The sequence below is a fragment of the Macaca mulatta genome, chromosome 5, assembly GCF_049350105.2.
Source record: "Macaca mulatta isolate MMU2019108-1 chromosome 5, T2T-MMU8v2.0, whole genome shotgun sequence".
Classification (NCBI taxonomy): Eukaryota; Metazoa; Chordata; class Mammalia; order Primates; family Cercopithecidae; genus Macaca; species Macaca mulatta.
This window is the reverse complement of record NC_133410.1, coordinates 39,182,430-39,199,815: the sequence shown is the minus strand read 5'-3', so window position 1 is coordinate 39,199,815 and position 17,386 is coordinate 39,182,430. Positions and strand designations below refer to the sequence as shown.

Genomic DNA, 17,386 nt, shown 5'->3' with positions numbered 1-17,386 from the left:
ACGTTAATGCTTGGTAGGTTTAAAACATTAAAAAAAATGAGTTCTTCCTTTTTGACAAGAATCACCTACCTAATTAATAAATGCTTATTTCTGGGTTCCACTCTCAGAGATCCTCGCTTTTTTATGTTTGGAGTTGGAAACCTATGTTTTCAGCCAGTACCCAAAGCGATTGTGAGGCCTGGTGGCCCAAAGATCATACCTTGAGAACGACTCGACCCAATGCTATTTTCATGTTTTGCAGCTTTCAAAATATTAACTTCAGAAATCTAAGGACGGTGGGCAACTCGGGTGCTGTCAGAAGACCCGAGAGTGAGCCGCTCACGCTGTGCCCCGTTGCACAACTTTCCTTGACTTTCCAGATCTCTCCCTGAGGAAGAAATCAGTTCATTTTCACCGAGCAATTAACTACTCCCAACCGGTTCCGTCTATGTCCCTCAGGATGACCCCCCAAAGTCACCAGCTCATCGCCGCTGCGAAAATAAAGCGCTGTTTGCCCCGCGTGCCCCCGCAGGGCCGCGGGAACCTGGGCTCGCTTCCCGCCACCCGGGCTCCTCCTCCTCTAGCCCTCTCCGGTCGGGTCCTCCCGGAGGCGCCCCGCGCGGCAGGTATTGGCGCCAACCGGGTGGCGGCGCTGTCCGCCCTGCGCGCGGCCGCCTCGGGCCCGAGGGAGGCGGATGCACGGCCGGCGGAGGAAGGGGAGGGAGCGAGGAGCGCGCGCTGCTCTCGCGTGCTCTCGCGCCGCTCGCGTGACCGGCCGGTGTGTGCGCGAGGGCCAGCTCCCGGGGCACGGACGGCCGGGCGCGCGCCGCTGCGAGGGGCGTCCGGGTCCGAGTCGGCGGTCCGGGCCGGCGCGAGGTGCGTGCGGGCGGGCTGCGGGGGTCCCGGGCGGACACACGCGCACACGTTCCCGGAGGAGCCTTCGAGGCTGCTCTTCCTCGGCCAGACGGAGAGCGGCACTGTCTCCCCGCCCAGCGCTCACTCGCCCCGAGTCTCCCCCCGCAGCGGCTGCTCCTCCTCGGCACCGCCAGCCCCAGCGCCGCTCCCGGGCGGGCGGGCGGCGGCGGCGGCGGGACCCGCGGAGCCGCTTTGTGTGCAGCCCGACGAGGGGCGGCGGCGCAACCACCTGACAGAGGCCCGGGCGCTCGATGCACCTTCCGCCCGCATGAGGAGGAGGTAAAGGCGGCGGTGGCTCGGCTCCCGCCCTAGGCTGCTGGAGGGAGGGGACGGAAGAGGAGACCGGAGGGGGGCCGCGGGTCCGAGGCCCGGTGGGGCCGCCCGGGGGTGCCGGAAAGGCCTTGGCGGTGCCGGAGGCGCCAAGCGGCCGGGGGCCAGAGAAGCAGCTGGGGTCCCTCAGCCGAAGTTGAAGGAACAAAATGTGAAGTGCGGAGCCGCGTCAGCCGCTTCCTGGCGTGGGGCTCGGGGTGGAGGGCGGCTTGTTTTCCCCTCCCGCGGGGGTGAGGGAGCGGAACAGGGGAGGGGCGGCAGTGCGGCGGGGACTACCCCGGGTCCGAGGCTCGGCTGGGCAAGGGCGTTTTGTTCCCGGGAGCCGCCGCTGCGCGTGGGTCCGCTGGGTCCCTAGTTTTGCGGCCTAAGCCGAGCCGTATAGGCCTCGCGTCTGCTTTCCCGGAGGGGACTGGCCGGGCGGGACTGGGCGCTTCCCCACGGCCGAGCGGGGGCCTTGGGGTCCTTGCCGGCCTCCTGAGGCCGCCAAACTTCGGACCTTGGTGCTCGGGGCTGGGTTTCATTGTGAAAGACGGAATGGGAAACTCCTGGCGCTGTTCGGCGCCTCCCGCGGCCGCGGCTGCTGGTGCCGAGGAGCCCCGTGAGCCTGGGGCTGGCTGGGCTGGGGCTGGTGGGGCCGGCGGGGTTCGAGCCCTGGGAAAGAGCGGGTGGCGAGGCCGCTGCCGGGTCCCCGGCGTCCGGGGAGAAAGGGCCTTTTCCAGATTAGAGAGATTTGAAATGAAAAAAGAGGTTACAAAGTCGCCCCTTTCCCGCTGAACTTTGGTTTTCTGACCGATAGAGGCCGGTAGAGGACTGTGAACCAAAAGTTGTCCCCCAGGATGGACTTCACCGCGCAGCCCAAGCCTGCCACTGCCCTCTGTGGCGTCGTGAGTGCCGACGGGAAGATCGCTTACCCTCCGGGGGTAAAAGAGATCACCGACAAGATCACCACTGACGAGATGATCAAACGCCTGAAGGTAAGCGTCTGGACGGATTGTTCGCTCTTCAGATGTCTTTGGTAGGAGGTGCTTTCTCCTGTCATATTGCTACCCTGCTCGTTCTGGCCTTTAGAGTTCCAAGTTTTTTAGATCTCTTACGCCCTGTGAAAGGTACTGTTGTATCTCAGATAAGTTATCTTTGAGTAAGCTTTGTAAGGACATAACCATTGTGGGAAATTTAAAAAGAGTGTGATTTTTCAAAAACTTCCTGGTTTTCAAGCATGAGAATTTGTGTGTTTTTAGAGTTTTTTCTGGAGGTATTTAATGAGAATACTGTTCAGAGTGGCTTGCACACTTACGTGTAGGCAGTAATTTGCCCAAGAAGTTTCCTGTTTTCAACTTGTGAGGAGGACTGATTAAAGCGCAAAGTCCTTTTTAAAAATTTGCATAATTTTCTAGTGTCCAGAAGCTTAAATATGTATATATTGTGGTTAAACTTTGACAGAAGGTACACTTTTCATAATTCAGGCTTAAAGTAAGATGATTTAAGTCTATACATAGTTCAAAGGAGTTTAAGAGTATTATGGCTCTTTTTATGAGGTGTCAGCTAATTTCGTTTAAGCATGGCAGTCCTAAGGTTAAGGTTTTAAATTTCAGCCTCACGTTTGTAAGGTTTTTTGGTTTCTGTTCCACTGACATAGATTGTGGCCAGAATCTTACCAAATAAGTGATACTCTTCTTGTAGGATCAGCTTGAAGCAGTGGTTCTGAGTCAGGGCAACTTTGACCTCCAGGAGATGTTTGGCAATGCTGGAGACATTTTGATTGTCACAATTGGTGCTAGATTGGAGTAGGGAAACACCAGAGGCAGTGAGTCCGGCTAGGAAACTATGAACAGTAGTCTAGGTGAAAGACGTTGAAATCTTCAGATAGGGCTATGGCATTGATAATAGTGACTAGGAAATGATTTAACAACTTTTCAGAGTTAGAATCAATCAGAATTGGTGGGAGGTGAGGGAAGCAACATTGTTGACAATGTTTCCATCTTGGGCGACTTGGCGAAATGTATTTTAGGGAATGAGCTTGGCCTCTTGCTCTTGGAGCCCAGTAAATGTACCTAATGTTGCATTTTAATTAGTACAGTGTTTAAAATGTTCATGTGGTTTAGTTTTCAAACTCTAATTTGGTTGTGCAATTTGTTGCCTTTTTGGAAGGAATAAGACAACAGTTTCTTTCATTAAAACAAATCTATGTGCAGTGGTGTGATCTTGGCACACTGCAACCTCCACTTCCCAGGTTCAAGCTGTTCTGCCTCGGTCTCCCAAGTAGCTGGGACTACCGTGCGCCACCTGGCTAATTTTTTTTTTTTTTGAGACAGAGTCTTGCTCTGTCACCCAGGCTGGAGTGCAGTGGTGCCGTCTTGGCCCACTGCAACCTCCACCTCCTGGGTGCAAGCAATTCTCCTGCCTCAGCCTCCCGAGTAGCTGGGATTACAGGCGCCCAACCCCACGCCCAGCTAATTTTTGTATTTTTAGTAGAGATGGGATTTCACTGTGTTGGTCACTTTGGTCTCGAACTCCTGACTTCGAATGATCTGCCCGCATCGGCCTCCCAATATGCTGGGATTACAGGTGTGAGCCACTGCGCCCGGCCCCTTTCATTAAAACAAATCTTGGGCCTGGTGCGGTGGCTCACGCCTGTAATCCCAGCGCTTTGGGAGGCTGAGGCAGGTGGATCACCTGAGGTCTGGAGTTCTACTAAAAATACAAAATTAGCCGGGCGTGGTGGCACATGCCTGTAATCCTAGCTACTGGGAGGCTGAGGCAGGAGAATCGCTTGAACCCGGGAGGCAGAAGTCTTGGTGAGCGGAGATTGCGCCATTGCACATTGGGCAACAAGAGTGAAACTCTGTCTCAAAAAAAGTAAAATAAAATAAATAAAACAAATCTTGATACTAAAGATTATATATTAATTGAAGTGCTTGATTGATGCTTCTAAAAGTTATACTGTTTTGAGAATGATAAATTATGAAATATAAAACTTAATTTATGGATCTTTAACATTAAGTTTTCAAATTAAGAATATTAAAACCTTGAATTCTAATGTTGGATAATTTTGGTTAAAAAATGGAAAGTTGATGTGTTAGCAACACGCTCTGTTGACATGACTCGTGGAACCTGTGAAGAAGCTGGTCTCATAGTACTAAGTGGTGGTCTAGGAGCAGCTGGGTGGATAGCACCAGGCATATTGGAGTGGATGAGGTGTGGCACCCTGAGCAGTCCAGCGAGGACTTGGTCTTAGTGGAGCAGTTTGGCTAGGAGGAGAGTATGCAGCACGGTTCTGAGTGTGGAATAGCTGCCATGAAGTAACCAGGTGCTGTCTGGTAGGGGCTGATTACATGGTTGGGCACAGCTTGTACACTTGGCCATTCTCTGTGTATACTGGTTAGTGAAATGAGCCTGGCACTCTTCTTTGCTCTGAGCTAACTCTACATACAGTGGTTTTTGTGGCCACAATTCTACCGTTCATTTCTGTAACTGCTTTAGTGGCTTCTTCCGGGAAGGGGAAACATAGAAAACCAAACCCTTTGCTGCGACCACCCTCCATCATAGCCTTTGCACTAGTGATTGTACCAAATGGAGAAAACTCTTTCTGGAGACGTTCATCATCAATACCATTATCAAGATTTTTCACATACATATTAACACCCTGGTATCTGCTGCAGCTACTCCTGCTGTCCGCACCGTTCCACAGTATAAATACGCTGTGGGAGTTCACAGTCCTCAGCAACATCTTAATGCACAGCCACAAGTGACAATGCAATAGCCTGCTGTTCATGTACAAGGTCAGGAACCTTTGCTTCCATGTTGGCATCTGCCCCTCAAGAGCAAGAGCAAATGTTGGGTGAACAGCTGTTTCCTGTTATTCAAGCCATGTACCCTCCTCTTGCTGGTAAAATCACTGGCATGTTGTTGGAGATTGATAACTCAGAACTTCTTCATATGCTTGGCCGGGCGCAGTGGCTCACATCTGTAATCCCAGCACTTTGGGAGGCTGAGGCAGGTGGATCATGAGGTCAGGAGATCGAGACCATCCTGGCTAACACGGTGAAACCCCATCTCTACTAAAAATAACAAAAAATTAGCCGGGTGTGGTGGTGGGTGCCTGTAGTCCCTGCTACTTGGGAGGCTGAGGCAGGAGAATGGCGTGAACTCAGGAGGCGGAGCTTGTGGTGAGCTGAGATCACGCCACAGCACTTGAGCCTGGGCGACAGAGCAAGACTCCGTCTGAGTCTCCAGAGTCACTCAGTTCTAAGGTTGTTGAAGCTAGCTGTATTACAAGCCCACCAAGCTAAAGAGGCTACCCAGAAAGCAGTTAACAGTGCCATCGATGTTCCTACTGTTTAAAATTGATCAGAGACCCCAAAAGGAACTTGTGCTTCACCAAAGAAAAATATCTAAACATAGAAAAACTTAAATAGGGAAAAAAAATTGTGAAATATAAAATAAATTAAATGCCAGGTCTAGCAAACATAATATTAGTCTTAGATTACTTATTGATTTAAAAAAAAAACCCCACAAAAAAATAATAAAATATAAAAACAAATTAATGTTTTATAGATCCTGGGAAAAATAATTTTCAGCAAAGTACAAAAATTTAAAGTATTCCTTTCTTTAATTTTGTAATTCTTTACCGTGGAATAGCTCAAAATGTCAGTTCTGTTTTAAGTAACAGAATTGATAACTGAGCAAGGAAATGTAATTTGGATTATAAAATTCCTGCTTTAATAAAAATTCCTTAAACAGTGAAAAAAAAAAAGGACAGTTGTGGCTGGGTACAGGGACTCATGCCTGTAATCCCAGCACTTTGAGGGCCAAGGCAGGAGGATCATTTGAGCACAGGAGGTTCAGACCTGGGCAACATAGTGAGACCCTGTCTCAATTTTTTTAAAGGTATAGTGAGGAAGTTTATGACTACTTAGATACATTTTCTGTTTGAAAATAGATTATCAGAAGTGCTGTTAACTATAAATGTACATATATCAGAGGAGAATGAGTATCGAGTTAGATTATCTATTTGTTATTAGTTCTTTTGGAAGTTAAAATCGACATTCATATCAACCAACTTCAATGTCCTACTGCCAAAATTTTGATTTTCTGAAAAATTCTTTTGATTTTGTATTTCTTCTGCCTTCCTTTCTAGTTTGACTTTGTGCTTATTACGGATACCTGTTTAAAGTGTTATGTCTCATTGGAAATGTAGATTTTTAACAATACTTAAAGTATTTTTGAAATTTTGTTAATTTTTTATTAGAACCTTAGTTATTGGTAATTTTATAAATTTGGGAGTTTTTTATTATTATAGCATAGCAATAGTGTTGAAATGCTATACAAATACAAAGAGAGCTTAAGCCTGGACACAGGGGCTCTTGCTTGTAATCCTAGCCCTTTGGGAGGCCAAGGCAGGTGGATCGCTTTAGCTCAGGAGATGGAGACCAGCCTGGCCAACATGGTGAAACCCCATCTCTACTAAAAATAGAAAAATTAGCTGGGTGTGGTGGCATACCTCTGTAATCTCAGCTACTCCTGTGGCAGAGGCATGAGAATCACTTAAACACAGGAGGCAGAGGTTGCGGTGAGCCATTATCGTGCCACTGCACTTTAGCCTGGGTGACAGAGTGAGACTCTGTCTCTTTAAAAAAGATCTTAAAGACGGGCCCGGCACAGTGGCTCACGCCTGTAATCCCAGCACTTTGGGAGGCCAAGGCGGGCGGATCACGTGGTCAGGAGATCAAGACCATCCTGGCTAACACAGGTGAAACCCCATCTCTACTAAAAATACAAAAAAACTATCCAGGTGTGGTGGTGGGGCCTGTAGTCCCAGCTACTCGGGAGGTTGAGGCAGGAGAATGGCATGAACCCAGGAGGCGGAGCTCGCAGTAAGCCACCATGGCGCCACTGCACTCCAGCCTGGGCGACACAGCCAGACTCCGTCTCAAAACCCTGCTCCCCCCGCCCCCGCAGAAGAAAAAGTAAAACATCTTAAAGGCAAGTACAATCTCGGTCAAAGGAATTCAGCGGTGTTTGGTCCTGTTCTCATCAGTTTTCAAGAATGGAGCAAGGCTGGGTGTGGTGGCTCATGCCTGTAATCCCAGCACTTTAGGAGGTCAAGGTGGGAGGAACGCTTGAGCCCAGGAATTTGAGATAGGCCTGGGCAACATGATAAAACTCTGTCTCTACAAAAAATAGAAAAATTAGCTGGACATGGTGGCATGCAAATGTGGTCATAGCTACTCAGGAGGGTGAGGTAGGAGGATCACTTGAGCCCAGGAAGGTCAGGGCTGCGGTGAACCATGATCCTACCACTGCACTCCAGCCTGGATGACCGAGTGAGACCCTGTCTCAAAAAAAAGGACACATAGTTGGGTGCTGAACAAATATTTGTTAAGTGAATGAATGAACATTTTGTATTAATATTGGATCAGAGAAATGTTTTTATTTTTTAAATGTTTTTATTTTTTATTTTATTTCATTTTTTAAAGTAAACGATAATTTGAAAAAATTTCAAATTGCAACTAAGAACTTTTTTTTTTTTTTGAGACCAAGTTTTGCTCTTGTTGCCCAGGCTGGAGTGCAATGGTGTGATCTCGGCTCACTGCAACCTCTGCTTCCTGGGTTAAAGTGATTCTCCTGCCTCAGCCTCCTGAGTAGCCGGGATTATTGGCGCCTACCACCACGCCGGCTAACTGTATTTGTAGTAGTGACAGGGTTTTACCACACTGGTCAGGCTGGTCTTGAACTCGTGACCTCAGGTGATCTGCCCTCCTCGACCTCCCAAAGTGCTGGGATTACAGGCGTGAGCCACCGCGCCCGGCCAGGACTTTTCAAACTAAGGAGTTTGTGTCTTAGAGATGGTAACATAGGTACAGTACTTAGAATTTTGGAGTCAACAGGTAGTTTAGAGGTTATGTATTTCTCTTCTAATTTTTCAGCTGAAGAAACTATTTGAGAGGTTGTGAACAACTCTAGTCACATAAAACTGAAAAGTGTCATTAACTTCTGCTACTTAGATAAGTTACAATTATATATTAATTGACAAATTTTAAAACCATACTAAAGTTAGCTGTGTGGAAGGACGGCCAATAGTTTAGTATCATTGTTACATTAAGAATCACAAATAGCTGGGCACTGTGGCTTACGCCTGTAATCCCAGCACTTTGGGATGCTGAGGCGGGTGGATCACCTGAGGTCAGGAGTTTGAGACCAGCCTGACCAACATGGAGAAACCCCGTCTCTACTAAAAATACAAAATTAGCCGGGTGTGGTGGCGCATGCCTGTAATTGCAGCTACTCAGGAGGCTGAGGCAGGAGAATTGCTTGAACCCAGGAGGCAGAGGTTGCAGTGAGCCGAGATCACGCCACTGCGCTCCAGCCTGGGGAACACTGTCACAAGGAAAAGAAGAAAAAGCATATACTGAACAAGTGATTTTTTAAAAAAATTCATACTATAATTAAGTAATCTAAGCACGATTGTACTCCAGCCTGGGCAACAAGAGTGAAACTCTATCTCAAAAATAAATAAATAAATAAATAGTAAAAAAATTAAAAAAATAAAAATGATAGTCACAAATAACCATCCTCCCATATAGTTGTGGGTTCTGAAACTAATGCAGGGTTCACATCTGATAAGTGACATTAAAATACACTTATAGGTCTGGTGTCCTGGCTTATACCTGTATTTCCAGCACTTTGGGAGGCTGAAATGGGCAGATCACTTGAGCTCAGGAGTTTGAGACCAGCCTGGGCAATATGGCAAAACCTCATTTACAATAAAAATTTTAAAAATAAAATACACTTATAAATAGCTGTGCAAATTCCATAAAGGGCTTAATGGAATTAAGTTAGTTATGTAGTATATCCTATGTCATGGATTGCTACAGAGCTATTTGCTACACACATACTTTGTTGTTTCTTTCTTGCTTGCTACTTTGGAGGTGGGAGGGCCTTGATAATTATTGATTTTTTTTTTTTTTTTTGAAACAGAGTCTCTCGGTCTTTTGCCAGGCTGGAGTGCAGTGGTGCAATCTCAGCTCAGCCTCCTGAGTAGCTGGGATACAGGCGCCTGCCATCACACCCACCTTACGTTTATATTTTTAGTAGAGGTGGGATTTCATCGTGTTGGCCAGGCTGGTCTCGAACTCCTGACCTCATGATCCGCCTGCCTTGGCCTCCCAAAGTTCTGGGATTACAGGAGAGAGCCACCATGCCTGGCCTTTTTATTTTTATTTTATTTACTTATTTTTTTGAGATGGTGTCTTGCTCGTAAGCTGCCGGGCCTGGCATTTCTTGGTTTTTAAATGGAGGGATGGATAGAGTGAAATTTGTTTCTTTTCTTTTCTTTCTTTCTTTCTTTCTTTTTTTTTTTTTTTTTGAGACGGAATCTCGCTCTGTCACCCAGGGTGGAGTACAGTGGCAAGATCTTGGCTCGCTGCAACCTGTGCCTCCCAGGTTCAAGCAATTCTCCTGCCTCAGCCTTCTGAGTAGCTGGGATTACAGGTGCGTGCCACCACATCCAGCTAATTTTTTATATTTTGGTAGAGACAGAGTTTCATCATGTTGGCCAGGCTGGTCTCGAGCTCCTGACCTCGAGTGATTCACCTGCCTCGGCCTCCCAAAGTGCTGGGATTATAGGTGTGAGCCACCGCACCCAGCCTGAAATTGTTTTTTTTTTTTTTTTTCTTTATTTTTTGAAATGGAATTTCACTCTTGTTTCCCAGGCTGGAGCGCAGTGGCGCAATCTCAGCTCACTGCAACCTCCACCTCCCAGGTTCGAGCAATTCTCTTGCCTCAGCCTCCCGAGTAGCTGGGATTACAGGTGTCCGCACCATGCCTGGCTAATTTTTTGTATTTTTAGTAGAGACGGAGTTTCACCATGTTGACCAGGCTGGTCTCGAACTCCTGACCTCAAGTGATCCATCCAGCTTGGCCTCCCAGAGCACTGAGATTACAGGCATGAGCCACCGTGCCTGGCCTGAAATTTGTTTCTTATATTCATCTCTTAACTATCTGATCTCAGAGAGCAGTGCTCCAGACATTAATACAGCTACCCTGGTCTGCTATATTATTTTGTCACAGAAACAAATAAAAATACCTACTGTCTTGATCTAAGAATTAGAAAAATTAAATAGGGTTTTGTGAAAGTATCCCCATTTTTTTCCCACCAGGTTTATTTTCCTTATCTCTAATCTCTAATCTTATCTCTAATCTTTCTTCCTGTATCAACCATTCTCATCTGGCCTATTTGATGGTTTAGTAGGAATTAGGATATAGTGGAATTGATTTTAATGTAGGGCATCCCCTTTTCCTCATAAACCTTGTTAGAGGTAATGAATAGATTAAGAGCAGGAAGGCCATAATTCTTTCCCTTTGCTTTTCTCCAGGAGGACCCCAGAAGTACTGGTTTGGTCGTAATTGTTTTTACTTCCATAAATGATTTTTATTTATCCCTCATTGCCACACAGTGTGATAATTTTGCATGTGATTAAGTATATAATTTTAACTCTAAATTCTGTTCATATGTTTTAATATTCCTATTAATGTAGAAGATTCTGCTCAGAACATTAAAAATTAAATGGAGAGGCAAGACTTCTTAAAATCATGTCCTAAAATAATAGCCAATATACATTTGTGAAGGGAGACTTAGTGCAGTATAGTTCTTATTTCAGACTTCTGTTTGTGTATAACTGTTCTGGATATCTGTTGCTGTGTAACAAGCTCTTTATAAGATATTTTAAATTTTTTTTTTTTTTTTTTTTTTTTTTTGAGACAGAGTCTTGCTCTGTTGCCCAGGCTGGAGCGCAGTGGCCGGATCTCGGCTCACTGTAAGCTCCGCCTCCCGGGTTTACGCCATTCTCCTGCCTCAGCCTCCCGAGTAGCTGGGACTACAGGCGCCCGCCACCTCGCCCGGTTAGTTTTTTGTATTTTTTAGTAGAGACGGGGTTTCACTGTGTTAGCCAGGATGGTCTCGATCTCCTGACCTCGTGATCCGCCCGTCTCGGCCTCCCAAAGTGCTGGGATTACAGGCTTGAGCCACCGCGCCCGGCCGACCCTGTCTCTTAAAAAAAAAAAAAAAAAAAAAAGTTCAAGATAACTGTTGCAATAGAAAGTTGAATGTAAGCATAATGAAGAAATTTTCTAGGCTGGGCGCGGTGGCTCAAGCCTGTAATCCCAGCACTTTGGGAGGCCGAGACGGGTGGATCCCAAGGTCAGGAGATCGAGACCATCCTGGCTAACACGGTGAAACCCCGTCTCTACTAAAAAATACAAAAAACTAGCCGGGCGAGGTGGCGGGCGCCTGTAGTCCCAGCTACTCGGGAGGCTGAGGCAGGAGAATGGCGTGAACCCGGGAGGCGAAGCTTGCAGTGAGCTGAGATCCGGCCACTGCACTCCAGCCTGGGCGACAGAGTGAGACTCCGTCTCAAAAAAAAAAAAAAAAAAAAAAAGAAATTTTCTAAATTTCTTTCCCTTGCTGTTGGCATTTGGTCTTTGACATTAATTCATGGCTTCCTAACTAGTTTGCTTCCACACAGTTACAATTGTGCCTAGACCCAGAGTCCCTCAGCCTTTGGAACTTATACACATATCATTGTTTTTGTGTATTATGTGATATTTTAAAAGTTGGTAACTTCTATAATATATGTGTTTTGTTTTTTTTTGGTAGTTGTTGTTTTGTTTTGTTTGTTTTTTTTCTGAGATAGAGTCTCCCTCTGTCACCCAGGCTGGAGTGCATTGGTACAACTTCGGCTCACTGCAGCCTTCGCCTCCTGGGTTCAGGCGATTCTCCTGTCTTAGCCTCCTGAGTAACTGGGATTACAGCTGCGTGCCACCACGCCCAGCTACTCTTTGTGGGTTTTTTTGTTTATTTTTTTGAGACAAAGTCTCACTCTGTTTCCCAGGCTGGAGTACAGTGGCGCGATCTCACCTCATTGCTACCTCCACCTCCCAGGTTCAAGTGATTCTCCTGCCTCAGCCTCCCAAGTAGTTGCGACTACTGGTACGCACCACCATGCCAGCTAATTTTTGTATTTTTAGTAGAGATGGCGGGGTTTCACTATGTTGGGCAGGCTGGTCTTGAACTCCTGACCTCATAATCAGCTTGCCTTGCCCTCCCAAAGTGCTGGGTTTATAGGTGTGAACCACCACGCCTGGCCTAATTTTTGTATTTTTACTGTAGACAGGGTTTCACCATATTTACCAGGCTGGTCCCGAACTCCTGACCTCAGGAGATCCACCTGCTTCGGCCTCCCAGTGTGCTGGGATTACAGGTGTGAACCACCATGCCTGGCCTTATGTGTTGTTTTTCTGTTATAAAATTAATGCCTGGGCCGGGCGCGGTGGCTCAAGCCTGTAATCCCAGCACTTTGGGAGGCCGAGACGGGCGGATCACGAGGTCGGGAGATCGAGACCATCCTGTCTAACACGGTGAAACCCCGTCTCTACTAAAAATACAAAAAAACTAGCCGGGCGTAGTGGCGGGCGCCTGTAGTCCCAGCTACTCGGGAGGCTGAGGCAGGAGAATGGCGTGAACCCGGGAGGTGGAGCTTGCAGTGAGCCGAGATCGCGCCACCACACTCCAGCCTGGGTGACTGAGCAAGACTCCGTCTCAAAAAAAAAAAAAAAAAAAAATTAATGCCTGGCTGGGTGTGGTGGCTCATGCCTGTGATCCCAGCACACTGGGAGGCCAAGGCAGACGGATCACTTGAGCTCGGGAGTTTGCTACCAGCTTGGGCAGCATGGTACTAAAAATACAAAAAATTAGCTGGGTGTGGTGGTGTGCATCTGTAGTCCCAGCTACTCAGGAGGCCAAGTTGGGAGGATCACCTGAGCCTGGGGAAGTAGAGGCTGCAGTGGTCATGATCGTGCCCCTGTGCTCCAGCCTAGATGACAGTGAGATACTTGTCTCCAACAACAACAACAAAATTTAGATTAAACATTTTTAGCTTGCTAGTAGGGTATAAAATAAAAAACTTTAAAAAAAGATAAACATTTAACATTTCCTACTAAAGTAGGGGCATTATTATTTGTGTTGGTAAAGCCAGCCCTTAAATAACAGCATTAGTTCGGTAAGGGAAAGTGATACTGGGAATAACAGTAGAATGGATTTCCATGTGAGATTATCATATTTTGAGATTATTGTAATTTACAATGTAAGTGCCAATTGTGTGGTTGGATTGCATTTGTTTCTTTAGATAAAGTGAAAAGATCACTAAGAATTTTGATTGTCAAGAAATTCATAGAGAAGGTGACAATTGAGCTGGGATTTGAAGTCTCAGACTTGGGTAGGCAAATGAGTGGTAAAACATTCCAAGCAGATGAATGGCAGAAAGGCAGAAGCATGTTTGGTGTGTTTAGGGAAAATAAATAAGTACAGCAGGGCGCAGTGGCTCACGCCTAATGCCGGCTCTTTAGGAGGCCAAGGCAGGCGGATCACTTGAAGCCAGGAGCTTGAGACCAGCCTGGCCAACATGGTGAAACCCCGTCTCTACCAAAAATACAAAAATTAGTTGGCGATGGTGATGTGCACCTGTAATCCCAACTACTCAGGAGGCACAAGAATAGTTTGAACTCATGATGCAGAGGTTGCAGTGAGCAGAGATTACGCCACTGCACTCCACCCCGGGTGATAGAGTGAGACTCTGTCTCAAAAAAAAAAAAAAAAGAAAAAGACAAAAAATGAGTACTACTATTTTGCTAGTGCTGAGGCAAGTTAAGGTTAGGTAAGGCTTAGGTAATTCCCTAACCGTACTTTTTTTTGAGAAAGCAGTTTCGCTCTTGGGCTGGAGTGCAGTGGCGCGATCTCAGCTCACTGCAGCCTCCCCTTCCAGTTTCAAGCGATTCTCCTGACTCAGCCTCCTGAGTATCTGGTACTACAGGCGCACACCACCTTTCCTGGCTAATTTTTGTATTTTTGGTAGCAACAGGGTTTCACTGTGTTGGCCAGGCTGGTCTTGAACTCCTGACCTCATGATCTGCCTGCCTTGCCTTCCGAAAGTGCTGGGCTTACAGGTGTGAGCCACTGCACCCAGCCAGATTTTTGTATTTTTAGTAGAGGTGGGGTTTCACCATGTTGGTCAGGCTGGTCTCGAACTCCTGACCTCAGGAGATCCGCTTGCTTTGGCCTCCCAATGTGCTGGGATTACACGTGTGAATCACCATGCCTGGCCTTATGTGTTGTTTTTGTTATAAAATTAACACCTGCTTGGGCATGGTGCCTCATGCCTATGATCCCAGCACTTTGGGAGGCAAAGGCAGATGGATCGCTTGAGCTCAGGAGTTTGCTGTCAGCTTGGGCAGCATGGCAAAACCCTATCTCTACTGAAAATACAAAAAATTAGCTGAGTGTGGTGGTGTGCACCTATAGTCCCAGCTACTCAGGAGACTGAGTTGGGAGGATCACCTGACCCTTGGTTTCTCCATGTTGGTCAGGCTGGTCTCAAATTCCTGACCTCAGGTGATCCACACACCTCAGCCTCCCAAAGTGCCGGGATTGCAGGCGTGAGCCACTATGCCTGGACTGTGGAGTGTTTTTTAGCCTCATGTCCAGATCACATAGCATCTTTGTTTGAACAGGAATCCATTTCTTTCTTTTTTTTTTTTTTTTTTTTGAGACGGAGTCTCACTGTGTCGCCCAGGCTGGAGCGCAGTGGTGCAATCTCAGCTCACCGCAAGCTCTGCCTCCCAGGTTCATGCCATTCTCCTGCCTCAGCCTCCCGAGTAGCTGGGACTACAGGCGCCCGCCACCACGCCCAGCTAATTTTTTTGTGTTTTTAGTAGAGATGGGGCTTCACTGTGTTAACCAGGATGGTCTCGATTTCCTGACCTCGTGGTCCACCCTCTTCGGCCTCCTAAAGTGCTGGGATTACAGGTGTGAGCCACTGCGTCTGGCCCAGGAATCCATTTCTAATTGATGCTGTCTGAGTAAATTTGTTAGTTGCTGAGATTATAGTCATCTGACAATAAGTGTGAAAGCCGTGGATGAGTAAAATTTAAAGAGTGGCTAGCAATATTTTATGTACTTAGGTTACTTAATTATAATACTAATTAAAAAAATAACTTAGTGAATGCTTTTTCTTTTTCTTTTTTTTCTTGTGATGGAGCCTCGCCCTGTCCCCCAGGCTGGAGTGCAGTGGTGTGAACCACCCCACACTGGCCCTAAGTAAACCTTGATAGTAAATTGATGCCATTTTTTTATTTTGTTAAGTTTAATACTTGAAAATTGGGTTAAGTTCAGTGGCCATGTATAATTATCCTGTAACTTCAAATTCTCATTGAATATCCTTCATGTAGCCACTATAGAATAAGTAGACGTGAATTCCTTGTGTGTGAAAAGAAAATCATTGAATAAAAATTTTTTCCTAAGATTAATGAAGATTGAGTCAGTGTAGATAGAGAGAATACTTTGTTTCTGGCAGAAGTTATTTAGAAAATGTCTTTTGGCTGAGTGAGGTGGCTCATGCCTGTAATCCCAGCACTTCGGGAGGCTGAGGCAGGCAGATCACTTGAGCCCAGGAGTTTGAGACCAGCCTGGGCAACATGGCAAAACCTCATCTCTACAAAAAATACAAAAATTAGCTGGGTGTGGTGGCAGGTGCCTATAGTCCCAGCTACTCAGGAGGCTGAGGCAGGAGGCTCGCTTAAGCCGAGACGGTCAAGTGTACAATGAACCATGATTGTGCTGCAGCACTCCAGCCTGGGTGACAGAGTGAGACCCTGTCTCAAAAAAAGTAAGAAAATCTGTCTTTCTTCTTGAAGCATATACCTGTAAAGCTTTGAAGAAAGGGTAAAAACCAGATAGTAATAAAATTGTCTTTAGATGTTTTTTGAAATGTTGTATAATTTTGTTTGTTGCCAGGCGCAGTGGTTCATGCCTGTAATCCTAGCACTTTGGGAGGCTGAGGTGGGCGGATCATGAGGTCAGGAGATTGAGACCATCCTGGACACGGTGAAATCCCATCTCTACTAAAAATACAAAAAATTAGACGGGTGTAGTGGCGGGTGCCTATAGTCCCAGGTACTCGGGAGGCTGAGGCAGGAGAATGGCATGAACCCGGAAGGCGGAGCGTGCAGTGAGCCAAGATGCGCCACTGCACTCCAGCCTGGGCAACAGAGCGAGACTCTATCTCCCAAAAAAAAAAAAAAATTTGTTTGCTGTGTTCAGTTCTCGTATTTCCTTGTTATTTTATCAGACTTTTTTTTGTTTTCTTTTTTGTTTTTTGTTTTGTTTTGTTTTGTTTTGAGACGGAGTCTCCCTCTGTCGCCCAGGCTGGAGTGCAGTGGCTGGATCTCAGCTCACTGCAAGCTCCGCCTCCCGGGTTCACGCCATTCTCCTGCCTCAGCCTCCCGAGTAGCTGGGACTACAGGCGCCCGCCACCTCGCCGGGCTAGTTTTTTGTATATTTTTTTTTAGTAGAGACGAGGTTTCACCGTGTGAGCCAGGATGGTCTTGATCTCTTGATCTCCTGATCTCGTGATCCGCCCGTCTCGGCCTCCCAAAGTGCTGGGATTATAGGCTTGAGCCACTGCGCCCAGCTTTTTTTTTTTTTTTTTTTTTTTTTTTTGAGACAGTGTCTTGCTCTGTTGCCCAGGCTAGAGTGCAGTGGCACAATCTTGGCTCACTGCAGCTTCGCCTCCTGGTTTCAAGCGATCCTCCCACCTCAGCCTCCCAAGTAGCTGGGACTACAGGCATGCGCCACCATGCCTGGCTAATTTTTGTATTTTTTGGTAAAGATAGGGTTTTGGCTTGTTGGCCAGGCTAGTCTCCAACTCTTGATCTCAAGTGATTTGCATGCCATAGCCTCCCAAAAGTGCTGGAATTGCCAGTGTGAGCCATGGCACCCTGCTAGATGTTTAATACTGTAATCCACTGCTGCTATGTCAGTTGTTCTATACATTTTTCTTATAAATTTTTTGTTTGTTTGAGAGGCAGTCTCAGGCTTTTGCCTAGGCTGGAGTGCGCTGAAGAGGTCGTGGGTCACTGCAACCTCTACCTCCCAGGTTCAAGCAATCCTCCCACGTCAGTCTCCTGAGCAGCTGGGACTACAGGTGTGCACCACCACCATGTCTGGCTAATTTTTGTGTTTTTAGTAGAGATGGAGTTTCGCCATGTTGGCCAGGCTGGTCTCGAACTCCTGACCTCAGGTAATCCACCTGCCTTGGCCTCCCAAAGTGCT

General features: G+C 46.8%; 1 protein-coding gene and 1 pseudogene across 4 annotated transcripts in view; one reads left to right on the top strand and one right to left on the bottom strand.

Annotated features, from left to right (window-relative positions):
- Nucleotides 1-714: 714 nt before the first annotated feature.
- Nucleotides 715-17,386, top strand: part of PDS5A (PDS5 cohesin associated factor A) — a 165,366-nt gene continuing 148,694 nt past the window's right edge. For 3 of the 4 annotated variants that reach the window (XM_015138215.3, XM_078003243.1, XM_015138217.3), the window contains exons 1-2: nucleotides 715-1,173; nucleotides 2,021-2,198. In XM_015138215.3, the coding sequence (XP_014993701.1) occupies nucleotides 2,061-2,198 (138 nt within the window). In that variant the 5' untranslated portion in view covers nucleotides 715-1,173; nucleotides 2,021-2,060. Of the gene's footprint in view, nucleotides 1,174-1,203; nucleotides 1,381-2,020; nucleotides 2,199-17,386 lie in introns of those variants that run through there. The other variant, XM_078003242.1, reaches the window with a different exon arrangement.
- On the bottom strand, nucleotides 4,258-4,873 carry LOC144341026 (polyadenylate-binding protein 1 pseudogene; annotated as a pseudogene).